Raw genomic sequence first — 26950 nt, 5'->3', positions numbered from 1 at the left:
TATTTATTTTCTTCAGACTATATCAATATATTTACCAAGGCTTTTTATCTTCTCTCTCTGTTGTCCAAGCCCTTCTGGCTCTTTTGAAAACATAATGCATTACAGAACAAAATCACTACCTGGGCTTTATTGGGACTCTTATTTGGGGTCTCTGATATGTCTGGGTGACCTTCCCCATGGGGAAAGCAGCTCTCTTTGCAGCTGGCCGCAGTAAATACAGAGAGATGTCAGCACTCTTCTCCAGGCACAAGCCCACAGCTTTTCCTTGTCTTTCACACTTTTTTAAAATATAGGATTTATTTCTTAGCAAATGTTTATCCACTTAAATTTCATTTTCACATGGAAAGCTTTAAGTTTTCATCCTTTTATATCAAACACTTTTTTTCAGAAATCCACTATCAGTGGGTATTTCCATAATGACAACTTGCTAAGCTTGGTGAGCAATTTGTTTACTGCTGGTCTTGAGACAATTTCCACCACACTAAACTGGGGCTTGCTGCTGATGCTGAAGTACCCTGAAATCCAGAGTAAGTGGTTTTATGGTAGATACTGTTAGGGCATTAGGGACCAAACAGGAACCTGGAGGATCAACATACCTGTTAATAGGCCAAGTTACAAAAACCTGAGATTTCCAGCCAATTACTGTCTCTGTGCCCTGTGGTTCAGACCCAGTGAGGGTCACACTGGTCAGCCAGGAGCACAACACAGAGCTGATACAGGCCAGGCCCTTTGCTCAGGCAAATCTCATTAATTAATAAGAAAAGAGCTGTCCTGTGTTGGTCAATGAAATTGTCCCAGGTTCCCGTCAGAAACTGTTGATAAACCAAAGGCCTGTGCAGATGTTAAATGAGTTGTACTGAGGCTTTAGGGACCTGAGAAGATTCAGGGAATTGCCCTTTGCCTGGCATCTCCATTCTAGATGATGGTACAGGGTTGTTCAGAGTCTAATGGGGGTTTTGAGACAACCCTTGGGCAGAACAAGATCTTTAGATAGAAGAGAGGGCAGAAAAAAAGTCTTTATGTTTTTTGTTGGTAAAGAATCAATCAAACACTGTAGTCCTGTTCACCTCCCATTATTTCTGAAAGGAAAAAAAAAAAAAGATTTTTGGAGAATTTATGATTTGCACTCCAGATCTATTATACTTTCCATTACTAAAGCACAGTGTGTCTCAGGGGCAAATGAATCCTTTTATCTTAGAGTTGATTCTTTCTTCAGAAAAGGTTCAAGAAGAGATAGAGCAAGTGATAGGGTCCAACCCCCCACGGATCGAGCACCGAGCTCAGATGCCATACACAGATGCTGTCATCCATGAAATTCAGAGGTTTGCCAATATCCTGCCCCTGGATTTGCCTCATGAGACTGCTGCAGATGTCACCCTCAAAGGCTATTTCATTCCCAAGGTGAGATGCCTACAAGATTGCTTCTTTTAATATTTCCTCTTTCTGAATTTGTCCAGGGATTCACTCCTCTGTCCCATTTCGCAGGGAACCTACATCATCCCTTTACTGACTTCCGTCCTGAAAGACCAGTCGCAGTGGGAGAAACCAGACATGTTCTACCCTGAGCACTTCCTTGATGCCAGTGGGAAATTTGTGAAGAAAGATGCTTTCATGCCTTTTTCAGCAGGTGCTTTCTCTTTTACATTTACACAAAACACACAGCAAAAGGTGCTTCTCTGTATTTCCTGCTTCATTTTTCCATGCCCCTTTTAAAAAGTCACAAATAATGTCAGCTGGGTCAAGATTTCATAAAGTGTAACAACAAGGAGGAGTTGTCATATAAACCCTGTGTAAAATCATATAAATTCTGTGTAAAATCAAGAGACAGAAGGGGGTTGCCCTTTGAGGCTTCCCCAGAGTGCGGCCTTACCTGAGTTTACACACCTGCACCATTTGCCAAAGCATGGCAGATTCTAACCCTGCTCCTTCTCTGGCATTTTTCCTGCTCTGCAGGCTCTGTAATTGCTCTTTTTAAGTTCTCATACATCACTCTCTGGCTAACTTCTCTATCATATCCGCAACACTCTCCATTTTTTTTATTGGTCCTATTTGTATATTTTCAATTCTGCATGATATTTGAATCAGATTTTTTCTTGTCATACTCAGCATCCAGTACACAGTAATTTTGGGGGGGGTTTGTTTGTTTTAGGGGGTTTTTTTGCAGGGTGTTTTTTTGTTGAAGAATGTATGATACTTCCAGTTCCCAGGCCTTCTTTTCCAGATTTAATTCTAGATGTCCCAGCTGAAAACACATCCAAAGAGTGTCAGGTCTGGGCTTTCCCTGGAGGGCTCATTTTGTATAACAGCCATGCAACAGCTCTTCATTTCCCACTTTCTGTCACACAGGGGAGTTCAAACAAAATTTTAGTTCAGGTTTTTGTTAGTTCTGGCCTTGAATCCTCATGCTATGCATAAGGCAGTTTACAAGCTGCTGGATTTGACAAAACTGAGAAGTATTTATATTTACAGCACTTTTGAATATCCATAGAATATCTCCCCCACCTTCCTTCTCAGTCCCACTCCAGCCAGCATTTGTGAGTCTTCAAGGAATTTGCTGACAAATTTTTATACAAAAAATTGCCTATGAGTAGACACATAGACCCAAAGTCTAGACTAAACCAGCTGGTCTAGGATGCAAAAATTGAGCCAAGTAGAGCAAAAATATGAAGAAAAAATTCAGATTTTATTGAATACTGGAGTTAAGGAATTCAGAATACATTTGCATACATTTATCTCCAAATGCAAGCATTTAGACAAAGGAAAAGAAAAAACCAGCTGCCTTTGGTATGATGCCTCTAAAGATCAAAATTCCTCTCTTTATGATAACTTGTACCCAACAGACTTTTAAAAAATCTACTGTGTTATTTATTCATACCTAGGATATGGCATTCAAAGGTTCTGGATTCCCATGGACCTTTTTAAGAGTAAGAGCTGATAAAAGGGTATTTTTCTTCCAATACTGAAGAAGCAGCTCTCACTGGTTTTCTTGTGGTCGTTCTGCATTTCCTTCCAGGGCGGAGGATCTGTGCTGGAGAGACTCTTGCCAAAATGGAGCTCTTCCTCTTCTTCACCAGTCTCCTGCAGAGGTTCAACTTCCACCCTCCACCTGGAGTTTCCAACTCAGACCTGGACCTCAGCCCTGCCATTTCATTTAATATCATCCCCAAACCCTATGAAATATGTGCCACAGCACGTTCCTAGAGCTCCAATCAGCATCCACTGTGTTTGAAAAATCTTTAATTTACTTTTCGATTAGATCTGTCTTCTTAATTCTTTCACCAAAATAATCTGTATTTCAATGAAGGTTTTCAGTACTTCAAAGTGTTGTTGTTTTTTTATTTATTGGGGAGGGCAGAAATGGACCAGAAGTGTGAACTAATTGATGGCTCATGGATTAATCTCTTAGATCACCTAATCTTGGCTAAATAACAGACCCTCAGCTTTCTTATTCTTGCTGCCATTTTCACTTGGCAATGAGTGTTTGTTGAAAACATATCCCAAAAAATGCTGTCCAGGTTTTTCCCAAAGGACATTTGGACCACGAAGCTGTGCTTAGGTTGTACTAGGAGATAAATGTGGGATGTTCAGAGCTTCAGGTTGTCAGAACAGAACAGCTGTTTGACCTTGGCTGTCAGATGGGGTTGAAGCTGCTCTGGATATCCTGATATTCCCCAATGGCTCCAGCGCAGCTTCTTCCCTTGGCTCTTCTCCTGACTCCTTCCATTTCCATACGCAAAGAAATCAGAGTTCTGTACTTGCTGTAGATCACTTCTGAGGTAAAACCCTAAGCCAAGTTGACCTGAGTCCAGACGTTCATTAAGATTTTCCTGGGTATTCTTTAAATGGATAAACTCAGTAAATAAAGCATACACACATACCTACTTAAAGCCAAGGTTTGTGAAATTGAAGTTCCAGGTACTCCCAGGTCAAATCACACACACTCACAGCTCCACATACACTGATCAACAGTGAACCTTCTGGAAGAGGCCTCAAATCTCATCAAAACCAACAATCTAATTCTACAACTCTGTCCAAGAGTATCCACCATCAAGACAAGCTAAGGCCACCTCCTAAATGTCTGGATTTATGTTCCCTGGCTCACGTTGCCCTGGTTATGTGTGCATGACAGCCCCAAAGTAACAACCCCCGCAGCCAGCCTACCATAAATCACCCAGTGTTGAGGGAAGAAAATGTAATTAATTATGGTGTGCCTCTGTAACTCTCCAGCCCTGTAGTGCAGAAGCTCATTCTTCAGTTACTGCTGTTTCAACTTCCTTGTGTGGAAGCTGTATCTGACTCCTACCCACTGCCCTTCTCCACACTTTCTTTCCAAAATAAAAGATTTTTAAAAAGGAAAAGGTCTCGCTGTGGTTCAAGAAGTTCAAAACCCACACAGTAAATCACCCTTAATGAAAGCAAAGGAGTATATCTTTACTTAACCTTTTCCTGGCATGCAGGAAGATCTTTAACCCATGTTCTGGCTTAAATGATTTTGGAGTAATGGTTGTATCAGTAAATGCTCCCTTTTCCAAGTGATCACAAATTTGAGAAATATTTCTAAATATATTCCTTTCCATGTGATTCAGGATAAAGCAAGTACTTAATCTGGTTTTCCTCATCCTGTATGGTTTAGGTAATCCTGCGAGGAGCAGAGAGAGCTGGGACTCAGAGATCCTTACGGGTTCCTTCCAACTTGAGATATTCCATGATTCTAACTACAGAGAAGCTTTCAATCCCTTATATGAGAACAGAAATAATTAGCTCTTGCCTCATTAAGAGTACCAGCAACTTGTAAACAGAAGAACAACAGTTTATGTGGCAAGTCAGTGTAAAGAGCACTGCTGGCTTCCAGCAGGTAATTTGACCTGAAAAAGTACTTTACGTTGTTTAATGTTGGGTTTTTTTATTAAGTAATGAAGATGTAAAAACAATTTTGTACATTTCATAAAAATTATTTCATTTCCTGCCATTGAGGATTTTTTATTAAAAAATAGTAAGAAAGTTCAACAGGGAATTTACAACTGAGTATTAGATAAGCTTATTTTTACTACCTGTTTCAGGTTTAAAGATTAGAGTCCCAAAGAAAAGCTAGTTTGGTAAAACACACTTCATTGATTTACAGATATAGATATAGAAGGGCAAATACAATGGAATAGTTCCCTTATCTGTAAAAACACTCAACCCAGAATCCATTTCCTTCCCTTCTCCTAAGGGAGGATATATCACCATTAGAAGTCATCCCAAGTCAGAAAACCCCACCAAAAACCTTGACAGATGACTTAAATTACTTGAGTCCCAGAATATATCTACAGATTTACATGCCACTATTAATAGAAAATGGTTTAACAGAAATTCAGCAGTTGCAACAGGAAGGCCATTAGGAAGAAAGCAGTTTCCAAGCTAAGCATGGAGACTCCACATATTTGAACTTCTCAAAGCAAATCTACCTTCTCATAGGTCTTTTCAATGAGGTTTAACAAGTTCTTCAAGTCAGCTGACTGCTGAATAGCATTCATATCCTTCAAAAGGCCCTTCTGGTTCTTTACCTTCAAAATTTCCTCCTAAAGAAGGAAAGAATGATAGATAACAAATGAAAAAACAGCTTTTGTCGAGTGCAATAGGAATTTCACCTTCATGCAGCCCAGCTACAGCTAAATCAAAAAAGATCCAAAGTTGCAGAAGGAGTCTTCCCTCCAGCAGTTATAGATATATTTCAGAAATTACAAGTTCCCACAGGGAACACACAAGGGCTGCAGGGTTTCTAGGAAAAGACATGTAATGTTTTAAATCATAAGATCACAGAATGGTTTGGGTTGGAAGGGACCTTAAAGCTCATCTTGTTCCAACCCCCTGCCATGGGCAGGGACACCTTCCACAAGGTTCCACTAGACCAGGTTTCTCAGAGCCCCATCCAACCTGGCCTTGAACACCTCCAGGCATAAGGAGGGTTTTTAGGGTTTTGTCCTGGTTTTAAAACATAAGCAGATAGTTCTTAACAAAGCAGATAGTTCTTTAAAACCTAAGCAGATAGTTCTTAACAAAAAAAAAAAAACCAACAAAAAAAACCAACCTATTCAAATCAAATTTTCTGAATTTTCAGAACTGCCTCCTCTGGCAGAGGTTAAGGGATAGAAGCACATTCTGTTGCCTTCCTCCTCATAACCTAAGTGTCTCTGAAACTATAAATATATATTACACAGTCACCTGCAAAGTAGGTGCCTGAAAACTGCGCTTCGGGAGTTCTGGGAGGTGGAGTGCTCCACTACCATTTTCCTGGAATACCTAGAAAGGGAAAAAGAGAAAGAAAAAGCAATCCAAAAATCCAAATATCAGGCACACAAGTAAGAAAATAAGCTGTCTGTTATTATCCCACTTCTGAAACAAAATTTCTTAATTCTGCAACTGAAGTTGGAAAGATCCTGATCCATTCACAAAGGCAAATGAGGCCTTCCTTAAATGACACTGCCTGAGAAACAGTTTGTTTGGGACAGCTCTGGAAGTCAGCCCATTCCTCTAGGTTATAGGAGTACACAACTATTTATGAGAAATACCTTCCTGGCCTCTTTTTCATCTTCCTCTAACTGGCTCTTGAGCACCTGGATTTTGTACTGCAGCTGCTGTACACTTTCCTCAATGCGATCCGCTGACCGCTCCGCATCAGTTATTTCTTCCTAAAACAAAACAGACACAAAACCGGAACAAAATTTACTGTAGAGATGGTGAGTCTTTCCCACAGAACCATTGAGTCACTGAAAAACATCCAACAAGAGACACAGCTTTACAGCAATGGTGGAGGACAGTGAACACTGGACACTCCTCCACAACAGCACAGGCACAGCCAGCAGTCTGGTAAGGTAATTTCTTCCCTTCTTTGCTTTTCATACCTGCAACTGTACCAAAGACTCCTCATTTGTCTCAAGCATTTGTTTCTCTGCCATTTGAAGGCTCAGGATGTTCTTCAGGTTGCCCAGCTTCCCTGGAGGGACTTTTAAAGTCTTGAAACTTCTCAGCACCCTTTAATTACAGGAAAAGGAAAGCATGACTTGTTTGGAGCTCTTTGCAAAGCAAAAAGAAAATTCTGGGGAAAAACCAATCACTTTAGTTTTAAGTTCATTTGCTGTTAATGAAGCAAAAGGATGAAGAGAGGAATAAAAACTGTCTTGAATTGTTTTCCAAAATCACATGGAGTAGGTGTCGAAGGAAGGAACCAGGAACAAGAAATCCCAATATTCTCATGTTCGCTATTGCACTGACCTTGTGTGGTTTATACTCCATTGGCCTCTACACTCCCTGACTATAAACTGACATTAATCAATATTTTCCCAGTTCTGACCCTTCTGCTTTTCAAATTACGTTCTAAAAGGAGGATTTTTAACTGCTTCCAAATAATGACCATTTTAGTAAAACCAGGAAATGCTTTTATGAAACACGATATGTAGCTTTATGTCAGAGTGAGAGTTTCAGCTTGCCCTCAAAGTACAAAACAACTGGGTAAAAGAAATCTCTTCTCTCCCTCTTTTTTTTAATTTATAATTTCTTACCTTTCTTTCAGTACATTGAGGTGCTTCTGAACATCATCTTTTCTCTCCCTCTGTTGGGACAAAACAGATCTGGAAAGAAAATAAAGGCAGAATTTCCATCACAAAGCCAGCAACCACAGAGAACACATCAAAAGACAAATTGACTTCAATTAATACTATGATTTTTATTTTATTCCTCATGGAAACAAAGAAGAACCACCAGGATATTCGGCACTTACAGTACTACTGAATCCACTACATTTTCCAGGAAAAGCCTGCTGTTCTCTGAGAGAGGCTGCCAAGATCCTATTGTAGCACTGGACAGCTTCACCTTTTTTGAAGAACCATTTTCTCCTGTTACCACAAAGGAAAAAAGGGAAAGGTATGACTTGTCAAACCTGGATAGACAGCTTTGTGACTCAGTTCAGTCAGACTGGAGTCAAAGGTGTAACAGTTCAGATTTAACAGGGAAGAAGAGGACCCTACCTGCAGGGGAATTGTCCTTCAGTTCCTTAACTTCCCTTCTGGCTATCTGAGGGACCTGCTGAAGAGAAAAATTTACAGCAAACGTGGCAATTTTGAGACATCCTCTGCTGTGCATTCATCTTCTTCTATGAACACACTAAGTCAGTGCCTGACAGAAGTCTTTGGCCACAAAAAAGGCTGCTCAAAAGAGCTCTTCACACTGGGCATTTCCTCGAGAGGACTACGCTAGTTAATGAATTATTCTCTAAAAATTCCAATTAAAAAATGGGGAAAAAAAAAACCTCTTTCCCCCTCCCCCCCACTTTGGTTACTTTTCTACTTTGTTTGATCCAAAATAATGAATACCTGTCTTATTTGACCTTGTTTTCTTCCTTGTTCATTTGCTCCCTTTTGTTTCCTGGAAGGCCCTTGTTGATTTTGTGATTTAAAAGGACTTTTTGATGATCTTCCACCAGTTGATTTCCCCATTTTATTGGAAGATGTGTGGCGGGGTTTCATTATCTGTAAACCAACAGGAACAGGAGGAAACAAAGACAAAATTAAAATCCAGCAATTAGAACCCATACAGTACAAACCATACTTTAAAAAGCAAAATGATGGAAATTGGACTCAACCCAATAAGCCCCAAATGAGCCTAAATGAGATGAAATGTTTGCATATTTTCTAACCTAGAGCCTATATCCTGTAAATTTACCTAAATGTAGGACCACTAAAAAAAATCCCCATTTGGAAGGTATCTCTGCCCATGGCAGAGGGTTGGAAATAAAAGATCTTTAACATGTCTTCCAACCCAAACCATTCTATGATTCTATGATTTATCTTCCTAATGTTCAGAGCAGTCATCCGATTACCAGAACTTTTTACCTTAGCACCTAAGCACAGTGGTCCCTGCTACAGTTTTAACCTACAGCTTCTTTTCTTACTTACTATAGAGACAGAGGGAAAAGCAGTCACACAGAAGGGAGTAGCCAGAAATCCCGCCACCCTTCTCGTCTCTAAAGCACCACGACTCAAACTTACTCAGCTTTTCCCTCACCCCTTCAGGCCACTTTTTCCCCCTCACTCAGGTCCTGTTACTTCTCACCAGGAGACTGCCGAAATTGACACCAGACAAATAAGCCCCGGGCGGGTAAGTGAGGCCTATAACAGGTAAATAAACCATATACCAGGTAAATATATGCCAAATAAGCTCCACACAAGCTAAATAAGTCCTAAACCATGCCTCTCCCCTCCTCCGTAACTACCGATATTGTGGGATAGCTTTCGCAGCCCACTGCAAATAAGGCATGCACTACAACTCCCGGCATGCATCGCTCCTCGCCACCACCTAGGACACTTACCCTTCCATCGCAGTGCACGTTGGGAGTTGTAGTCCTTCCCACCCATACTCCCTCACATCCCTAAATGCCCGCTCCCCCAGTGCTGCCGGATAGCATCGCGGATAACACCTCCACAAAACCCTTCCTCTCCTCCCAGATCATCCCGCCCCAAGCCTCACCTCCCCGGCGCTGCCTCCCCCTCCTCAGCGCTGCCGCCGCTCCCGCCTCAGCCCGCCGGGACGTTACAAAACAAACCCGCGCTCCCCGCGGCGCACGCGCAACGCCGCTCCCGTCCACCGCGCGTGCGCGGGGCTGCGCGCTGACGGAGGGTCCGGTGGCAGGTAACGGGGCGGATCCCATCCCTGTCCTGTTCCTGATCCCTTCCCATGTCCCTGTCCATGTCCGGAGCCCCAAGCCCTGCCCCTGTCCTTGTCCTAATCCCCTATCGCAGCTCTCGTCCCGGCCCCCCGTCCCTATTGGCCGCCGGAGGGGCGTGTTGTGGGCGGGCGGCGGCGGCGGGCGCTGCACCGGGACGGAGAGCGGAGCGTTCCTGTGCGGCTGTGGCTGCTGAGGAGGGAGAGGTGCGGATAGGGGCTGACAGCGCGGCTCTGGGGTTCCCTCGTGGTGCGGGGCTGGGAGATGGGCAGAGAAGAATTGTCTGAAACTGAGCAAGGGTAAATGCAGCGTCCAGCACCGGGGGAGGAATAATCCCACGGTGCGTTAGGAAGAGCATTGCCAGCAGGAACGTGATCCTGCCCCTCAGCCCTGCTTGAGGCACATCTGGAGTGCCGTGTCCAGTTCTGGGCTCCTCAGGACAAGAGAGGCATGGGGTTCCTGGAGCGTGTCCAGGGCAGGGTGACAAAGATGATGGAGGGACTGGAGCATCTCCCTGACAAGGAAAGGCTGAGGGAGCTGGGGCTGTTCAGCCTCGAGAGGAGACACAGCTGAGAGGGGCCCTCATCCCTGTCTGTTCCTGTCTGCAGGGAGGGCTCAGGGCAGGGCCCAGGCTCTGCTCCGTGGGACCCAGCAATGGCACCAGAGGAACGGGCAGGGACTGATGCCCAGCAAGTTCCACCTGGACATGAGGCAGAACTTCTGTCCTGGGCAGTGACTGAGCCCTGAACAGATTGTCCAGAGAGGGTGTGGAGTCTCCCTTACTGGAGATATTCCAGAACTGTCTGGACACAGTCCCGTTCCCTGTGCTCTGGGATGGCCCTGCTTGAGCAGGGAGGTGGGAGTAGATGATCCACTGTGGTCCCTTCCAACCTGACCCATCCTGTGACCTGATGCATGGTATGGGCACAGGTTACCTTCCATCCTGGCTGCAGCATCACATCCCCGCAGGGAATGAGCGCTCTTCAGGTGCTCCTCTGCGCTCATCAGGTTATAGGCATCCCACACTTAGCATATATATTATTAAAGCATGTGTTTGGAGGGTGTTGCTGCAGTAATACAGGTGCTTTCCAGTTTTATGAAGGATTTCTCATAAAGGTACAGGGAAGTGCATGTTTCTTGGGAGTTGTGAAAGAGATAAGGCAGTGAGGGGGTGACTGACCCTTGGAGACAAGCTGTAAAGGTTTTGTTTTTGTAAGGAAGTGCAAGGAGAGCAGAAGCAAAGAAGCTTACAGCTTTTAGGAATTACTGAACTCACAGACTGGTTTGGGTTGGAAAGGACCTTAAAGATCATCTCATTCCAACCCCTGCCATGGGCAGGGACACCTTCCACTATCCCAGGTTGCTCCAAGTCGTGTCCAACCTGGCCTTGGACACCTCCAAGGATGAGGCATCCACAGCTTCTCTGGGCAGCCTGTGCCAGGGCCTGACCAACCTCACAGGGAAAGTTCAGGTTACCCCCATATCAGTTATGCATGGTGGAACAAGCTCTGCAGCTTGTATTGTCCCTGTGTTCTCACATACCACTTTTTTTTTCCTCCTTTCTTTTTCAGCCCATCTCTAGTTTCCATCCAGCCCAAGCCACCTTTTCCTAAGTGTATGATATATCAGCAATTCTCTGACAGTGCCCTTCCTGCAGAGTGCCTCCTTGATGGTGGATACTGGGAAGAAACTCTTCCCTGTGAGGGTGGTGAGGCACTGGCACAGGTTGCCCAGAGAAGCTGAAGCTGCCCCATCCCTGGAAAAGCATCCCTCTTTGACATTAAGGAATTCCTAGATGAGAGGGATGTGAAGGTGAGAGGGTAGCTGGGCATGCCATCTTCATGCCTCACACTGGCTTTTCAGTGACTGATTAATGACGGTGATGCTGAGGGACTGAAATAAGTTACACATCTCAGATGTGGACGTAGATAAGTTGTGGGTATGTTTTCCTTGGCTAGAGGAAAATGTAGGATTTTTCCTGAACTCTGTCTTATATGTTGTCTGGTTGAAAGGCACGAGGAACAGCTGTCTGTCAAACCAGTGCATGACTAAACCCACTTTGTTTTTCTCCTGAGGGATTGTTCTGGCTTTAGCTTGGCCTCTCCATCCTCACTTCTCCTATGTCAGATGCATATGATAATGCAAAATATGTGTTTTTATTTTGTCTAGCTTGCCCCATACTGCGAGGAGAGCCATGCTGAGGGCCAGCGATGCTGTCCTGCGGCTGCGGCCGTGCCGCTGCGCGCTCCTGGCCTGGCGCTCCCTGCATAGGCAGCCGCTGCACCCCGAGTGGGCTGCTCTGGCTCAGAAGCAGCTGAAAGGCAAGAACCCAAAGGATTTAATTTGGCACACCCCAGAGGGGATCGACATCAAGCCTTTATACTCCAAAAGGGACACGGAGGATTTCCCTGAGGAGCTGCCAGGGGTGAAGCCTTTCACTCGAGGGCCCTACCCCACCATGTACACGTACAGGCCGTGGACCATCCGCCAGTATGCTGGGTTCAGTACAGTGGAGGAGAGCAACAAGTTCTACAAGGACAACATCAAAGGTAGGGCAGCTGGTCTGGGAAACAACACTGCTGTGTGAAGCAATGGGGAGCATGAATTCAGTCAGTTACATGACAAGTGGGATTATTCTGCCTTGTGAGTTTGGGTTTCTGATAAGATCTTCCCAGTGGCACCGTGGTTCTTTATTACTGGGAAATCAGACCATTTCTGGAAGTGCCTTTGCTTCATTTTGCTATGGAAAATGAATGTATTAAATGCTGGTTTTAGTTATTGCACCTTAACACATAGACATAATTTGGCTCCATCCCAGGGTTCAAGCAGCTGAGATCATGGAGCTGAAGCAGAAGTAGTAACTTGAGTTAACTGGTAGCACAGCTCAGTCACTGGTCAGAGGGTGAATGCCTGGGAACAGCAGAGTTTTGGGTTCTGCTTTCAGGTTGCAGCAACAAGAGCTCTGGCTGTTCTGTTCCCTGCTTTATATGAATAATTTTCTCTTACTGTGGATTTACAAATAACAATGTGTGTCAGTAGAGCCAGGGAACAGTCTGTGTGTGTTTAGTTTGTGATAAAGAGGAGATAACGTGGCAGTTTATGACACTTCTGCTCCCAGCTAAGCTAAGCTGAGTTTCTATGTATAAGCTCTTATACTTCCTGTCTACACACATTTATAACTTAGGTGAGCTGCTATTCAGCAATTTTTTAAGTGCAGTAAGGAGTACTTTTTTTTCTTAATTAAAAGTTTTTTCATGTAAAATTTAAGACTACTAGAGCTTGGACAGGTTTGGGGAGGGAACAAGTGTTTAATATCATATGTTAGTTTGCCATCCATGACTGATGTAATCATGTAAAATAGAGTTAATAAATTTAGATCCCATCCTAATGCAAGTCTGTTCAACACTTCTAACTATCTCTCTTTGTTGTTTTTTGGGGGTTTTTTCTTTCTTTTTCATGTAGCTGGCCAGCAGGGATTATCTGTTGCTTTTGATTTAGCCACCCACCGTGGTTATGATTCAGACAATCCCCGAGTTCGCGGAGATGTTGGAATGGCTGGAGTTGCCATCGACACAGTGGAAGACACCAAAATCCTTTTTGATGGAATTCCTTTGGAGAAGATGTCCGTTTCCATGACAATGAACGGGGCAGTCATTCCTGTGCTGGCTACATTCATTGTGACTGGGGAAGAGCAGGGAGTGCCTCAGGCCAAGCTGACAGGGACAATCCAAAATGACATCCTGAAGGAGTTCATGGTCAGAAATACCTACATTTTCCCCCCCGAACCATCCATGCGGATCATTGCTGACATCTTCCAGTACACCTCAAAGGTATTCATGGTTTAAATATATTACTTCTATTATTAGGTTAACTGCTTATGAGCCACTTTGGAGAACAAGGGAAAGATGGGAAGAGCTGTCATAGTGAACATTAATGTGGTTGTGGAAACGGCCAGCAGGAGAAGTTAAGATCCAACATCATTTACAATATAAATTTGAAGTTCAAGTCAGACCAGATCTGTAAACACCACTTTGTAGAGATAGGTTCTATTTGCAGTCAACAAGGAATTAAAAAAATGGGCTGGAGCACCTCTGCCCTGGAGACAGGCTGAGAGAGCTGGGGGTGTTCAGCCTGGAGGAGAGAAGGCTCCAGGGTGACTTCATGGCAGCTTTTCAGTACCTAAGGAGGGTTTCTAAAATAGATTGAGAGCAACTTTTTACACCAGCAGATAGTGACAGGACAAGGGGGAACATTTTTAAACTAAAAGAGGAGAGATTCAGATTAGATGTTAAGAAGAAATTCTTCCCTGTGAGGGTGGTGTGCCAGGGGCACAGGCTGCCCAGAGAAGCTGTGGCTGCCCCATCCCTGGAAGTGTCCAAGGCCAGGTTGGACGGGGCTCTGAGCAACCTGGGATAGTGGAAGGTGTCCCTGCCCATGGCAGGGGGCTGGCACTAGATGACCTTTAATTCCCTTCCAACCCAAACCATTCTGTGATTCTGTGTGAATGTTGATAGAACAAGTATTCGATCCCCCCCTCTGCTGTTATACCCTGTTTTATCTTTCTTTTTTTTGTTGTTCTAGTATATGCCAAAATTTAATTCCATTTCCATCAGTGGGTACCACATGCAAGAGGCAGGAGCTGACACCATCCTGGAATTAGCTTATACCATAGCAGATGGCTTGGAGTACTGCAGAACTGGGCTTAAAGCTGGCCTCACTATTGATGAATTTGCACCAAGGTGAGCTCAAGGAATTTGCAAGGATAAAACTCACTTTTGGTAAAATATCTATAGAGTTTACTATCAAATTCAGTATTTTTGCACATACAAGCAATAGGAACATTCCCATTATCTGTGAAAGTACATTAATTAGAGACCTTGCTGTAGGGCTTCTCCATTACTGATCCAGAGTTATTAGAGTGATTCAATGTTATATGCTGTTTATGTGATATTATTACAGGCTCTCCTTCTTCTGGGGAATTGGCATGAACTTCTATATGGAAATAGCAAAGCTGAGAGCTGGGAGGCGGCTGTGGGCTCACTTGATTGAGAAAATGTTTAAGCCCAAGGATCCCAAGTCTCTTCTGCTGAGAGCTCATTGTCAAACTTCGGGCTGGTCACTCACTGAGCAGGTTAGAAATTGGACTCTCATCAACTTCCTCACTTAAAGGTGTTCTTGTGGTGTGCATCTTAAAGGGGGCTGCTGGTATTACTCACAAAGGTGCAGCAGCTGGCCTGTCAGTCTGAAATGCACACAACCGGCACTGGAAACACCTTTATGTCAATTCAGGACTCAGAGGATGAAGCTCTCTCTTGGATTTGTCCTGTGAGTTACCCTTTCAAAATGCAGCTGAGTGAGGAAGCAGAGGCATTTGAGGCATTGTTTTCTCAGGATCACTGGCTTAAGAATTCACTTGAGCAGCCAAGGGAGTCATTCAGTGCTGAAGAGGGAAGTAATGCTTACAGCTCATCTGCTCCTTTGAAACTGGGTTCATTCTCTGCCTTTCCTGCTCAGTTACATTACAGCAAGGAAATAAATCTTTGGAGTGCATACAGGTGAGGTCAGAGCTGGGTTCCAGAGCTCTGATCCCAAGGCCTGCTCCTCAACCAAAGCCATGCAATAGGAGTTACTTTTAGGTTGTGATTGCAACCATTGTTGACTTCTGTGCCTTGGATTTTTTTGTTAGTTTGGTTTTTTTTTTTTCTGAAGTAAATGTATTGTTTACTTACATTACAACAACACAGTAAAACGAAAACAATGGAATTTTCTGAACAGTGGCCTCTGTGGGTCCTCCAATTAAAAGTACAGTGTGAGTACAAAAATGTTATTATTACCAAAACTATATTCAACTGTCTTCCAGTGTCCAGTGTAAATATATTTCTGGCTAGATTGTACTCTTTCTTTTTTTCGAAACATTGTGGTTTATCTTAATATAGCTTGTCAGTGTGCAGTATTTTCTCCTTATAGGTTTCAGAGGGCAAATACACTTAACATGCCTTTAGATAGGTATCTACTAATGAATTATGTTTTACATTCTTACCTATCCAAATCAGTTTTCTATAATTATCTTATGCGATGCTGTCATTAAAGAAAATATTAAAACACATTTAGTTCCAAAACACATCTTGACTAGTAATTTGTCTGACACATGTGCTGTTCACTGCTCCAAGAATTCAGTATTTGGAGGATGGAAGACATCAGGCCTACTGTTCCATCCTCTCTGATCTGGATTCACTAAGTTCTTTGAAACACCACTAAATATAAATTGGGCTTTGATTTGTTATTGTGACCAGTTTACTCACACAGGGATCATTTTGGCTTTCTTTATAGATTAATCTTTTTTAAGATCTCAACAAATGATAAATCAGTTTGATTTGATGCCTGGGTTTTTTTCAGCTTTTGTTCTGATTACAGTGCTTCAGTGGGGAATTTTGCATTTGTTTCTTTGCAATAATGACTAACCTGCCTCAGCCCCATGGCAAAACCACTGAGCTTCAGAGCTCCACTTTTCTTTCCAGGATCCCTTCAACAACGTCATCCGCACCACCATCGAAGCCATGGCTGCAGTGTTTGGAGGGACACAGTCTTTGCACACAAATTCCTTTGATGAAGCCCTGGGGCTGCCTACAGTGAAGAGTGCTCGCATTGCCCGGAACACACAGATCATAATCCAGGAGGAATCAGGGATTCCCAAAGTGGCAGATCCCTGGGGGGGATCTTACCTCATGGAGTGCCTCACCAACGATGTCTATGAAGCTGCTTTAAAGGTCAGCTTGCAAAACCTTCTCTGGGAAAATTTTAGGGAGAGGAGTTTTGAGAAATGTCCTGTTTGATAAACTGGTAACTTCTAATCAAGGAATTATTTTACACTTCTGATTCAGTGATGTCTTTGTAAATAAACTTTACAAATCTCAGTTTAGAGCACAAAACTGTATAAAAAAGGTTTAATAAAAATTTGGGTGGTAGCACAGGTACAAAGCTCGATTTTTAAACCTTGCTATTACTCACTTTCTCAATCCTCTTCATGTCTCAGCTTATTGAGGAGATAGAAGAAATGGGTGGAATGGCCAAAGCAGTTGCTGAGGGGATCCCCAAACTTCGTATTGAAGAATGTGCAGCCCGGAGACAAGCCAGGATTGACTCTGGTAGGAGCAGGGCGGTTAAAGAAGGGAAAATTGCCAATAAAATACTTCAGTATAAAGGTTTTTTACACACTTGCTCATTGTGGTTTTTTATTTCTTAGTTTAGGCGTATCAGATTGTGAGTGATAAAACAAATGGTGATGGTTTTATGTCAGTGAAAGCTTCTGGAAAGAGACAGCATGTACAAGATACAGCACCAGTGTGAAAAGTCTTGCTTGACATGTTAAAGACTAGATTAGACAAAGCAGTAGAAAGAGCATTTTAAAGGAGTGTTTGGAGCCTTCAATAGTGAATAGCTTGATTCCTGATAGGAGCTTTAAGCTGTGATTCCTGAGTTTAAAAGCAGGAATGCCACCAGATGGCGACACTCACCGTAGCTGGCCAAATTCCTGGGTTTTCTGGAGAACTGCCTGTTTTTCCTGAATGGTCAGATCACATCAGAGGATGATACAGTTCCTTGTTTGCTATATATATGTATACGTACTCATAGAGTATTTGTGGAGATACTTATACATGTGTGCTTGAAACTCTATCCCACTTTTTGTAATCTGCATTCCAGTAGTAATCCAGGAACAGAAATTAGGGATAACTCAGACGTGAAAGAAGTTATATGGACTTCTTTGTACGGAGAATAAATTTGAAGCAGGTCTTAATTAAGACCAGTAAAGAATAATCAGTGAAGTTCTGTGTTGTCTCTTCCAAGGTAAATTATTTCATGTTGCTTCAAAGAGTATATTAATGTTATCAGGCACTGCAAATAAAAAAAAGTTGGTAAGTCTGTACTGACTGAAACATAAAATATAATTTACCAACATGATAAATGAATTTTTATGCACATGGAGTAGTTTTAGATAGGAACTTCACTTTCTTATTTATCTACTAAATCAGAAAAGTAAATGCAGGAGACCAGCACTTTTGCTTGGTTCTCTCAGATTCACTTATGTAAGCTTAAAAAGAGAAAAATAGCCAATGTATTTTAGGGACTCATTACTAAATCAGTTTTCAAGATAAATACTGTTATATTTTATTGGTTTTTTTCTGGTTCAGTATTCACTGAATTGAATGTTCATGCATCTAATCATCTCTCATCATAAAATCTGGAAAATACAGTTAAATCCTTTCTCCAAGAGCAAATTTTACGTATTTGAAATGTATATGGTTATAAAGCAAAGCAATGCCTTATAATGCTCAAAATCTTCTTGTCCTGTTAACATTGTGTCTTTTCACAGTAGTTGCAAATGTGTTCTCAGTTTCTGGTGTTTCCACTGGAAATAGGGTCTGAAGTAATCGTTGGAGTGAACAAGCACCAGCTAGAGAAAGAGGAGACAGTGGAAGTTCTGGCCATTGATAACTCTGCAGTCCGTGCCAAGCAGATCGAGAAGATCAACAAGGTGGGAACAGCCTTCTTGAAAATGAAACTTCTTGTAATTGCAGACAGAGATTGAGTGAAGGCAGCTTGCCAGAAGTTTGACCTTCCAATTTCTGAGAGTCCACTCTGGTCGTTAGTGGAGAAACTAGAATATATATGTCCAACCTTTAATAATTGAGAGCTTTACATGTTCTAAAAATAAGATAGAAACCAGCTATGCAATATTTTGCTCTAAAAGCTTGTAATATTGCTTAATCACTTACTGATGGGTGCTTCTTGTCAAGTGCCTACTGAGGGTTACAGAACCAGAAAACAACATCCACTTTCATAATCAATAAAAATGTAGATAAAACTGGTTTAGAGTTATGTTATGGACTTGTACACATTTCAAGGTCCGAGATCCTTCTGACTTCCAATCCTATTGAAATATGAAGTAGACACTGACAATTCCACACATCCAGAATTAATATTTGAAATTAGACAGTCTTCCACACTTCCCATTTCACTTTGTGGTTTGTTTGACCTGAATGTCTCTCTCCTGCACTTTAGGTGAAGGCCAGCAGAGACCAAGCAGCAGCCCAGCAGTGTCTGGCTGCTCTCACACAGTGTGCTGCCACTGGGGACGGCAACTTACTTGCTCTGGCAGTGGAAGCAGCACGTGCCAGGTACTGGGGGTCGGGTTGAACAGTCAATTCTTGCTTAAAAATCCATGGTTCATTTTCACCTTTTAATTTTTCTGGAGTGTGGTGTCAGCGAGGTTGGAGTTTTGGGGTTTTTCTGTAGAAGTGGAAATAAATAATGGCTGCAATGTCACATTGTAAGATATACTGTTATTACATTTTACAGCATCTTAAGCTGTAAATACAAATACAGACTGATAAAAATATAATGTTTTGATTTCTCACAAGGAACACTACAGATAAAAAGAATCTCATATGAAATGAGGCTGTTCATACATTCTGGTGTTCACAATTCATATTCTTACCAGTTCAAGGATGTAACCGGGTTTCTCTATCACTCGGCCGTTTCATGGGTCAAGGAGCTTAAGGAGCATCTGAGATGTGAAAATGGATATTCACAGTCTTATCATGCTCTGTTGCTTCATCTTTCCTTGCACCACAGATTGGTGTGAAAACATTTTTTGGCTGAAGGAGAAATCAGTTTGCTTAGTCAGACAGAGCTGTAAGAAATGTTCTTGAGCAGTGTGAGGCATCCTTAGAGTCCAGTGGAACAGTTACTTTTTTCAACCAGGATGCTTTTGAAGCTATTTTCTTTCCTGTTTCAAGGTCAGCATCAGTCTCTAGAATGGATCCTGTCTGTCTGTTCCTTAATTAACTAAATGCCCCAAATATGAGCAAACCAAATTCAGTCCTTATTGGGGTGCTGCCCTGTTTTTACTGTCACATCTCAAATTCCTTCATTCCCATTCCTAGAACACTTAATAACTGTATTTTAAATACATTTAACTACAGCCTGTCAGGAATCTCCAGTAGTATGTCTACATTTGTCTTTGAACTGGGAAGGTCCCAGGAGGGCAGTTGGATTTACAAGGGATTCATATCTTCTGTACCAAAACTGACCAGTTAACTCCTAGTTTCTCTCCTTGGTGACCTTGTTTTTATTAATTGTAAAAGCATTAATGGACTGCAGCAGATCCACTTTGTAAGTTGCAAACACTAAGTTAATTCTGCCCCAAAACTATGTATGGAGTGTGACCACAGAAAGAAACTGTCCTGGCATCTGATACAGAGTGTTTGAAGGAGGATTGTGAGCTCTGGGAACACGTTCAGGGAGCCTTCCTGTTGGAGGCAACATTGGGGGAGATTTCAAAATTAACACATTCGCCCTTCACAAGCAATAGACAAGAGGGCCAGTATCACCAGCATGAGAGGGACAGATGCCTCTTTCCTGCTAAATGGGAAATGATGGATTTTGAGCATGATGTAATATAATTTCACCTGGAAGAAAATGAGTAGCACAGAGTTGTCAGTGCTGAACTATGGAAAAGATTCCATGGACTAGTACAGAGATTTCAGTGCTGACAAGCACGAGTAGAAAACTTAATGTTGTTATTCTAACCCAAGAAATAAGGCAGGTCTAAAGTTATGGGGAATGAGAGCAGTATCTCCCTTCTGTGCCTCATTTCTCATTAGAAGCCCTGTTACAGGAAAATGGGACAGGTTATGCCAAGTTCCTTCTCTCTTCCCTCACCTGCTGTGCTGTTTTTGTGTCCCTCTCCAGACTTGCAGTTCAGCCATGGAATGGGAAGGCAGAAGTGCAGTGTAGCTTCTCGTACTGCTGCTTTGTCTGCCCAGTCTGAGTCCTTGCAGTACTTCCTCACCTGATTTCACACTGCTACCTCTGCTTACAGGGAAAATGCAGAGCATCAGCAGCAGCTGAGGCTGAGCAGACACAGGGTGACAGCTCTAGCAGGCACATTATGGTCACTGACTTTCTCCAAAGTGGTGTTTAGGCTCTGCAGCTGGTTGTGAACCACTGGGAGAGAGTCATACACAAATACAGACTGATAAAACCTATTCTGTTAAGAGAAGAGGCTGTATTCCTGGCTCCAGCGACAGCTGTTCCATTGTGGATGCATATGTGGCAGAGATTAAAAAAAAAAGTTTATTGGTAAACAGAAGGAAAGTATTCATGAGCAGTTTAAAAGCAAAACTCCTGTTATTACTTTAAAAACTTTAGATTTAAAGGGTTGCAGAAATTTGGGGCACCATTTTCAAAACACAGGGATATCAGAAGCAGCGTTCATAGAAGAAAGAAGTGTGTTTCATTTTTGTACAGTGGACAAAAACAACTTCATTTCCCAGCCGCCAGGTTAGGCCTCATTTATTTTTCATTTGTAACATGAAAATTTCATTCACATTTTTATGTCGTAAGAACAGAAGATCACACCACAGTTCTAGCTACACGTGCTAGGCTTTATTTAATACTGAAGTATACTCAGATACTGCTTCTGCAGAAGAGGAGGAGAAAGATTTATCTAAGCTTAGTTTTCTCTAGAAGAAAATATGTGTTTTATGCTAGTGTAGCCCTTCACCACACTGCCAGGAGTAAGCCCTCAGTGTTTATGCATGGGATGTATTTATTTGGGTTGCAATCTGTGATGTCTGGCACTCTGAAAGGGAGTCAGTATTTATAGACACTTTTTAAGTCTGCTGCAAACTTGCTTTTTAGCCTTGGGGAAGTCACCTTACCTAATGCACTTTTGCAGTTTACTTTTCATTCTTTGTTAGTAAACAGAAAGCAGTAATATTAATAAGATTATTTAGATGTCCTGAAAATCAAAACCCAATGATATGAGTGAGTAACAGTGAGTTAAACAGGACTCCAGAAAGCCATGGGAGGGGAAATAACAAAAATGGCCAAGACAGTGTCAATAACATGAGTTAAAAATGTGTGTTCCAGTGTGATGCTGCAGGCAAAGCAGGCTGACTATGAAAAGTGATACCAGAGATAAGAGGCCCCTTCAGATGTCTTGAGTTGTACAGATCTTGCCTATGTGATCAGGATTGGATTTCTGACATTTTACCTTTGCATAGTTTAAGTTTATAACTAAGTTTGCTGAGTATGAGCCAGCAAAAGAGCAAATTAGTTGGGGGTCACAGGGAGTAAAATATCTCTCTGAAATTTACTGAAGGATTCAGGGAATGCAGCAGAAATCCATGTTCTGTTAGTTTGGGGGTGTGTGGGGCAGACTGCACATGTAGGAATCAGTAGCTGCTGAAACTGCAAACAGCAGAAGGAAAACTGAGCACAGCTCACTCAGCTATCTATCTCCTTGTGGAGGTGTGTGAACAACAAGGTGCATCTTGTCCCGTCTTTCCTGAGCATTTTATATAAAACCTTTAGAGAATGCTTAAGTTAATTTTGCATCAGAGTAGCTTATAGTTAAATCATAGAATCATTTAGGTTGGAAAATTCCTGTAAGATCATTGTGTCCAACCATTCCCCCAGCACTGCTAATCCAGTACTAACCCGTGTCCCACTGGTTAGTACTGGATCCACATCCACACATCTTTTAAATCCCTCCAAGGATGGTGATTCCACCACTGCCCTGGGCAGCCTCTCCCCAGTGCCTGACAGCTGTTTCAGTAAAGAAATTTTTCCTAACATCCAACCTAAACCTCCCCTGGTGCAACTTAGGGCCATTTCCTTTTGTCCTGTCACTTGTTACCTGGGAGAAGAGACCTGACTCCTACCTGGCTCCACCCTCCTTTCAGGGAGTTTTAGAGAACAAATATAATATGGCAGGAGAAAATATGAATTCCAGAGGTTTGAAATGTGCTTAGCACTAGCCTAATTAATTGGTTTGGTGTCTGTATTTGTAAGCACACTTCTAAAGTGTTTTAGAAGAGTAGTATTTTTCTTTCCTTTGACAAAGTTTGCAGCGAGTTGTATTCAGCACAGATTTTTAATTGCTTTGGAATAGAGGCTGTTATTGCTGATGTTTGTACAAGAAGACAGCACAGCCTAGTTAGCTTTTCTCACTTGTGTTATAACAGGAAAGCATGTATTATTTCAAACATGCACAGTGTTTATTATTTCAAATGTGCACAGTGTGTCCAGTACCAAACAAAATTTGTAACTTGAATGTAAATAAATTTCCCAGATCTTTCTGCATCTCAGTGGGTAAAGGAGCTATGTCAGGAGTAGAGCATTTTGCCATTCAGTGATCCCCATTGCCTTGCCAGCTGTAAATCAATTCTCACATCAGCAATAAACCATTTTCTTAAAAATACCTTTGCATGTTCTGTCAGTGGGTGGCAGTGGGGTGAGTCAGATGTTCAGGGTTGCAGCACTGAAAGGGAAATGAATGTAAAATGAATTTGTCCTGCAGCAAGGCAAATATGGTGGGGCTAGTGCCAGTGATGTCTGTGTTCTGTTTTCATTTCAGCCTGCTGACAATATGAATGATTTTTGTCTGTGTCTCAGGTGCACCGTGGGGGAGATCACAGATGCCATGAAGGAGGTGTTCGGGGAGCATAAAGCGAGCGACCGCATGGTGAGCGGGGCCTATCGCCAGGAGTTCGGCGAGAGTGACGAAATCCTCCATGCCATCAAGAGGTGAGAACTCTTCCCAGGTAGCCAAACGTGTAATAGCCTCACATTTAGTCCAGGAGGTATTTAATCCACGTGCTACTGATTGCGCCCTAAAACATAATTTCCCAAACCTGGGTGACATCCCTGGGGAAAACAACGACCTGCAAAAGGACTCTCATAAGCAGGGAAGTAGAAGGACAAGGATTAAGTACAATAAGACAATAGTCAAAACTTAATTGAAGTTGTATTTGCTTGCAAACAAAATTCACTGAGGTGAAGTTATGATCTGAGGGTTTTGTTTAAATAACCTAAGCAGCCACAGGATTAAGAAGCTGAGAACCACTGCCTGAAATCCCTGTACATTGGGTTGTTTCTTTTAAAAGCTGTGTAATAGTCATCTCTAAAATATTTCCAGCAGTTAATACTACAAAGCCTCGTTTTAATCAACACATAAATTGTTCCTGCAATTTCACTCTTACTGTTGCTAAAACTTGCTAAAATCTGTCTGGATATCCACATACAACCTCCAGTTTTTGGGTCTTACTCATATCCCGATGGATAAAGCATCCGAAGATGTTGGTATGTGTGAAAACAGTTGCCTGTTTGTGCCTTTTCTCAGCTTGGGCTTTCACTGCTGCCCTCAGGGGTAAAGAGCCTGAATTGCTGGTGTGGGAGGTGTTGTAACACAAATCGATTCTCATCAGTCCCTGCAGTGTTGGGGTTTACCCGTTAAAGAGTTCAGGCTCTCCTGAAAGGGAAGTGGAGATGATTAGATTGACTTGAAAGTAGTTGTGCTGGGGAATGTCTCCATTGTTCTTTTAACTATTTAAATTTAGCTATTTGTAATTATGCTTTTATGTGAAAGAGAACTGAACTAACGCCTTGAAAATCAAGATGTAGCTCCCTTTCTTACATAGAATCACAGAATCATATAGGTTGAAAAAGACTTTTAAGATCAGTCCAACCTGTGACCACAGACAGATCCAGGTGGTACTTGAATAATGAGCAGTAAGATGACAGTGTAATTTCTGAGGCTGTGGTTACACAGTAGCATCAATACAACAGAAATAGGAACTGCCACTATCCAAAAAAAGAGGGGCAGTGGAATGAGTGGACAGAATAGGAGAGACAATAATCCTTCCTTGGACAGATTTTTGCCCAGTGGAATGATGATGCACAATATGATGGCCAGGACCCATCTGTGTGTGAGTACTTTTGAAATAATCGGTCATATATTATTCTTAAAAACTAAAACTTGTGTTTTAGTGAGTTGTAATTCAGCCCATCAAACCCTCAGAGAATTCAGGATTTTATCTGTTAAAAAGCAGAAGAGTAGTGGAGGAGTTTTTTTAAATTAATATTTTATTTTTGAGGCTGATAAATACAAGAAATGAATTAGTAATAGCATAACATGAATATTAACAGTGTGCAGACTGTACAGCCAAGCCATGACTTAGCAGATCTTTTTATCTGACATACAGAAATTACGCTACACTTGCAGCAAGTTTTTTGTTATGTGTAGGAATACTTCCAACGATTCTCAGTGATTTACACTGATAGAATGTGTGTTTTCAACCAGAGTTAACAAGTTCATGGACCGTGAGGGCCGCAGGCCTCGAATCCTCGTTGCCAAGATGGGTCAGGATGGCCACGACAGAGGAGCCAAAGTCATCGCTACCGGATTCGCAGACATCGGCTTTGATGTGGACATAGGTCCCCTCTTCCAGGTAGGACTGAGCGGCACCCAGAGCATTCCCGATGCATTCCTTCTCCCTGGAATGTGTGCTTAGCCCCCGGGCTGGGGCTGTGCCGTGTCCCACGCCCTGTTTGCCTGCAGACGCCTCGGGAGGTGGCGCAGCAGGCGGTGGATGCAGACGTGCACTGTGTCGGGGTGAGCACGCTCGCCGCGGGGCACAAAACCCTGGTGCCTGAACTCATCAAGGAGCTCAACGCCCTGGGCCGCCCAGACATCCTGGTCATGTGTGGAGGAGTCATCCCCCCTCAGGTATGAGGCAGCATCATTTCCATCGAGCTAAGAGACTGATTTATCTCTGTCTGTGCTGTTTGAGCTGTTTCCTCTATTCTGTAATGTCAGAGCGCTGAAGGCTCGTCTCTGCAGTCACCAGGGCCAGCACAGATCTGCAAGGTGGGGTCCCCCTATCTGATTTTCTGTACACCATGCCCTGATTTAACTTAGAGTGTTTGTGGGATGGAGTATGCAGCTGTGTTGTGAAATGATGAGCCTCAGGGAGATGTTTTTTATGCTCTGTTGTTTCCCATCATGAGTCTTTACATATCACTACTACAGGCTGGCTTCTGTCTTAAGAGACTTTATGACTTCCAGCAATAGCTGGGAAGAGGCACAGCCAGAGACTAAGGCCCCTGGCAGGTCCCATCACCTGTAGGCTGCAGATCTCACTCCCTGTTGAGCCTTTCCTCACCTTCCCCATTGTCAGGCAGGTGTTGCCTCTTATTCCCTCTGCTTTCTCCTAAACTGTTGAGCAGTTTGTTGGATTCCCTTGCAGTCAGATCTGTGCTTTCATCTTTAAATTTTCCTTAACTCATCCATAGTTTGCCTGTCTGTGTCACCTTTAGGGTCATCCTCTGTCTTGAATGGTTTGAATTGATTTTGCACATAATCTCCTGTTATTCCCTTTTTCCACATCTCTCCCTTTTCTAGGCAGTTAAGTAAATACTCAAGAATGACAGACTTCTAAATTGAAAAAGCAAAACCCATACTATTCTAGAATTTGTCTTCTGCCCAGTATCTCTCAATGGGATGCTACTACCCTGTGGTTGGAAAAGGTGTAATATGTCCTATATAGAAGAAAGAGAATACAGAACTGCTTTCTAGTCTTTTTGAAATTTCAGGACAGTCATAAAATTAGATTAACTCTAGATTGCAAGAGACCTCTGGCAGTCATCTGCTCCAAGCCGTTGTTTAAAGTAGTATTTTCAAAATTGTTAGATCAAATTTAGATTAGGTTATTCAGAGTCACATTCAGTTGACTTTTGAATACTTTCCAAAGATTGACATTAGTCTGACTCTAAAGAAATAAACCGTTTCCTATGGATATTTTTTAGTATTTCTTTTCTACCTCCTAACTTCCACACTTTTCCCATTTCCTTGAAGCTGTGCTGCCTGTCTCTGGGACTTGTTGCTTTCTCAGGCCTAGCATAGAGGACAGAGCATGCACCAGTTATTAATCAATTATCAATTGTCCGTTTCACTATTAACTGTAGATCTTAAATCTCTTTTCCAACAGGATTATGACTTCCTGTATGAAGCCGGTGTTGCCAATGTATTTGGGCCAGGGACTCGTATTCCGAAAGCAGCTGTGCAAGTGTTGGAGGATATTGAGAAGTGCCTGGAGAAGAGGCAGCAATCCATGTGACCCTGAAATGTCACCACTCAGCAGCCTTACACTGACCACTTGATTGTCAGCAAGAGATGGCCAACCACAAACCTCTGCTCCCACTGCCCCCGGCCTCGTGTTTTGTGCTTTCTAAGAAAGTTCTAAACTCTCTGCTTGTTCTATTTGAGGATTATTTATATAGGTACCCACAAGAAAATTTTATCTCTAGAACTATGACTTCAGGAAGTGAAGGGAATTCAAATAAGTGTGTTTGGGTTTTTTTTCCAGATATACTGATAAATAAAATAACTGCTGCAGCTCTTTG

The 26950-nt window shown here is 42.5% G+C and overlaps 3 protein-coding genes across 7 annotated transcripts in view; 2 read left to right on the top strand and 1 right to left on the bottom strand.

Annotated features, from left to right (window-relative positions):
* Window positions 1–3321, top strand: part of LOC104685371 (cytochrome P450 2K1-like) — an 8177-nt gene extending 4856 nt beyond the window's left edge. The window contains exons 6-9 of the mRNA XM_010393198.4: window positions 389–527; window positions 1217–1401; window positions 1486–1627; window positions 3014–3321. Of these exons, the coding sequence (XP_010391500.1) occupies window positions 389–527; window positions 1217–1401; window positions 1486–1627; window positions 3014–3201 (654 nt within the window). The 3' untranslated portion in view covers window positions 3202–3321. The remainder of the gene's footprint in view (window positions 1–388; window positions 528–1216; window positions 1402–1485; window positions 1628–3013) is intronic.
* On the bottom strand, window positions 2665–9700 carry CENPQ (centromere protein Q). Of its 5 annotated transcripts, none has more exons than XM_019282190.3 (10): window positions 9505–9700; window positions 9091–9146; window positions 8352–8507; window positions 8007–8064; window positions 7760–7874; window positions 7542–7610; window positions 6885–7014; window positions 6552–6671; window positions 6205–6282; window positions 2665–5561 (listed from the first exon to the last, which is right to left on the bottom strand). In XM_019282190.3, the coding sequence occupies exons 1-10, from the start codon at window positions 9683–9685 to the stop codon at window positions 5433–5435; spliced, it is 1092 nt and encodes a 363-aa protein (XP_019137735.2). In that variant the 5' UTR covers window positions 9686–9700; the 3' UTR covers window positions 2665–5432. The 5 variants fall into 5 exon arrangements, with proteins under 5 accessions (XP_019137735.2, XP_039424735.1, XP_010391503.1 ...); XM_039568801.1 differs by having other exon boundaries at window positions 8007–8061; XM_010393201.4 differs by having other exon boundaries at window positions 9027–9146; window positions 9505–9547.
* Window positions 9594–26950, top strand: MMUT (methylmalonyl-CoA mutase). Its single transcript, XM_010393204.4, has 13 exons — window positions 9594–9666; window positions 11870–12249; window positions 13163–13530; window positions 14282–14439; window positions 14660–14831; window positions 16219–16467; window positions 16734–16845; window positions 18118–18233; window positions 18761–18876; window positions 23162–23293; window positions 24849–24996; window positions 25107–25274; window positions 26536–26950. Exons 2-13 carry the CDS (start codon window positions 11895–11897, stop codon window positions 26662–26664), a joined length of 2223 nt encoding a protein of 740 aa, XP_010391506.1. The 5' UTR covers window positions 9594–9666; window positions 11870–11894; the 3' UTR covers window positions 26665–26950.

The sequence above is a fragment of the Corvus cornix genome, chromosome 3, assembly GCF_000738735.6.
Source record: "Corvus cornix cornix isolate S_Up_H32 chromosome 3, ASM73873v5, whole genome shotgun sequence".
Taxonomy (NCBI): Eukaryota; Metazoa; Chordata; class Aves; order Passeriformes; family Corvidae; genus Corvus; species Corvus cornix.
This window is presented reverse-complemented; position numbering and strand designations above follow the sequence as displayed.

Excerpts from the sequence above, each read along its gene's own strand:
- CENPQ (XM_019282190.3), bottom strand. The coding sequence starts at position 9,685 with ATGGGATCCGCCCCGTTACCTGCCACCGGACCCTCCGTCAGCGCGCAG. Across the intron at positions 7,875-8,006 it reads GAAGGACAATTCCCCTGCAG|GAGAAAATGGTTCTTCAAAA; the intron begins GTAGGGTCCTCT and ends TTGTGGTAACAG. Across the intron at positions 7,015-7,541 it reads CTCAATGTACTGAAAGAAAG|GGTGCTGAGAAGTTTCAAGA; the intron begins GTAAGAAATTAT and ends CTGTAATTAAAG.
- MMUT (XM_010393204.4), top strand. The coding sequence starts at position 11,895 with ATGCTGAGGGCCAGCGATGCTGTCCTGCGGCTGCGGCCGTGCCGCTGC. Across the intron at positions 18,234-18,760 it reads AGATCGAGAAGATCAACAAG|GTGAAGGCCAGCAGAGACCA; the intron begins GTGGGAACAGCC and ends CCTGCACTTTAG. Across the intron at positions 23,294-24,848 it reads ATCCTCCATGCCATCAAGAG|AGTTAACAAGTTCATGGACC; the intron begins GTGAGAACTCTT and ends GTTTTCAACCAG.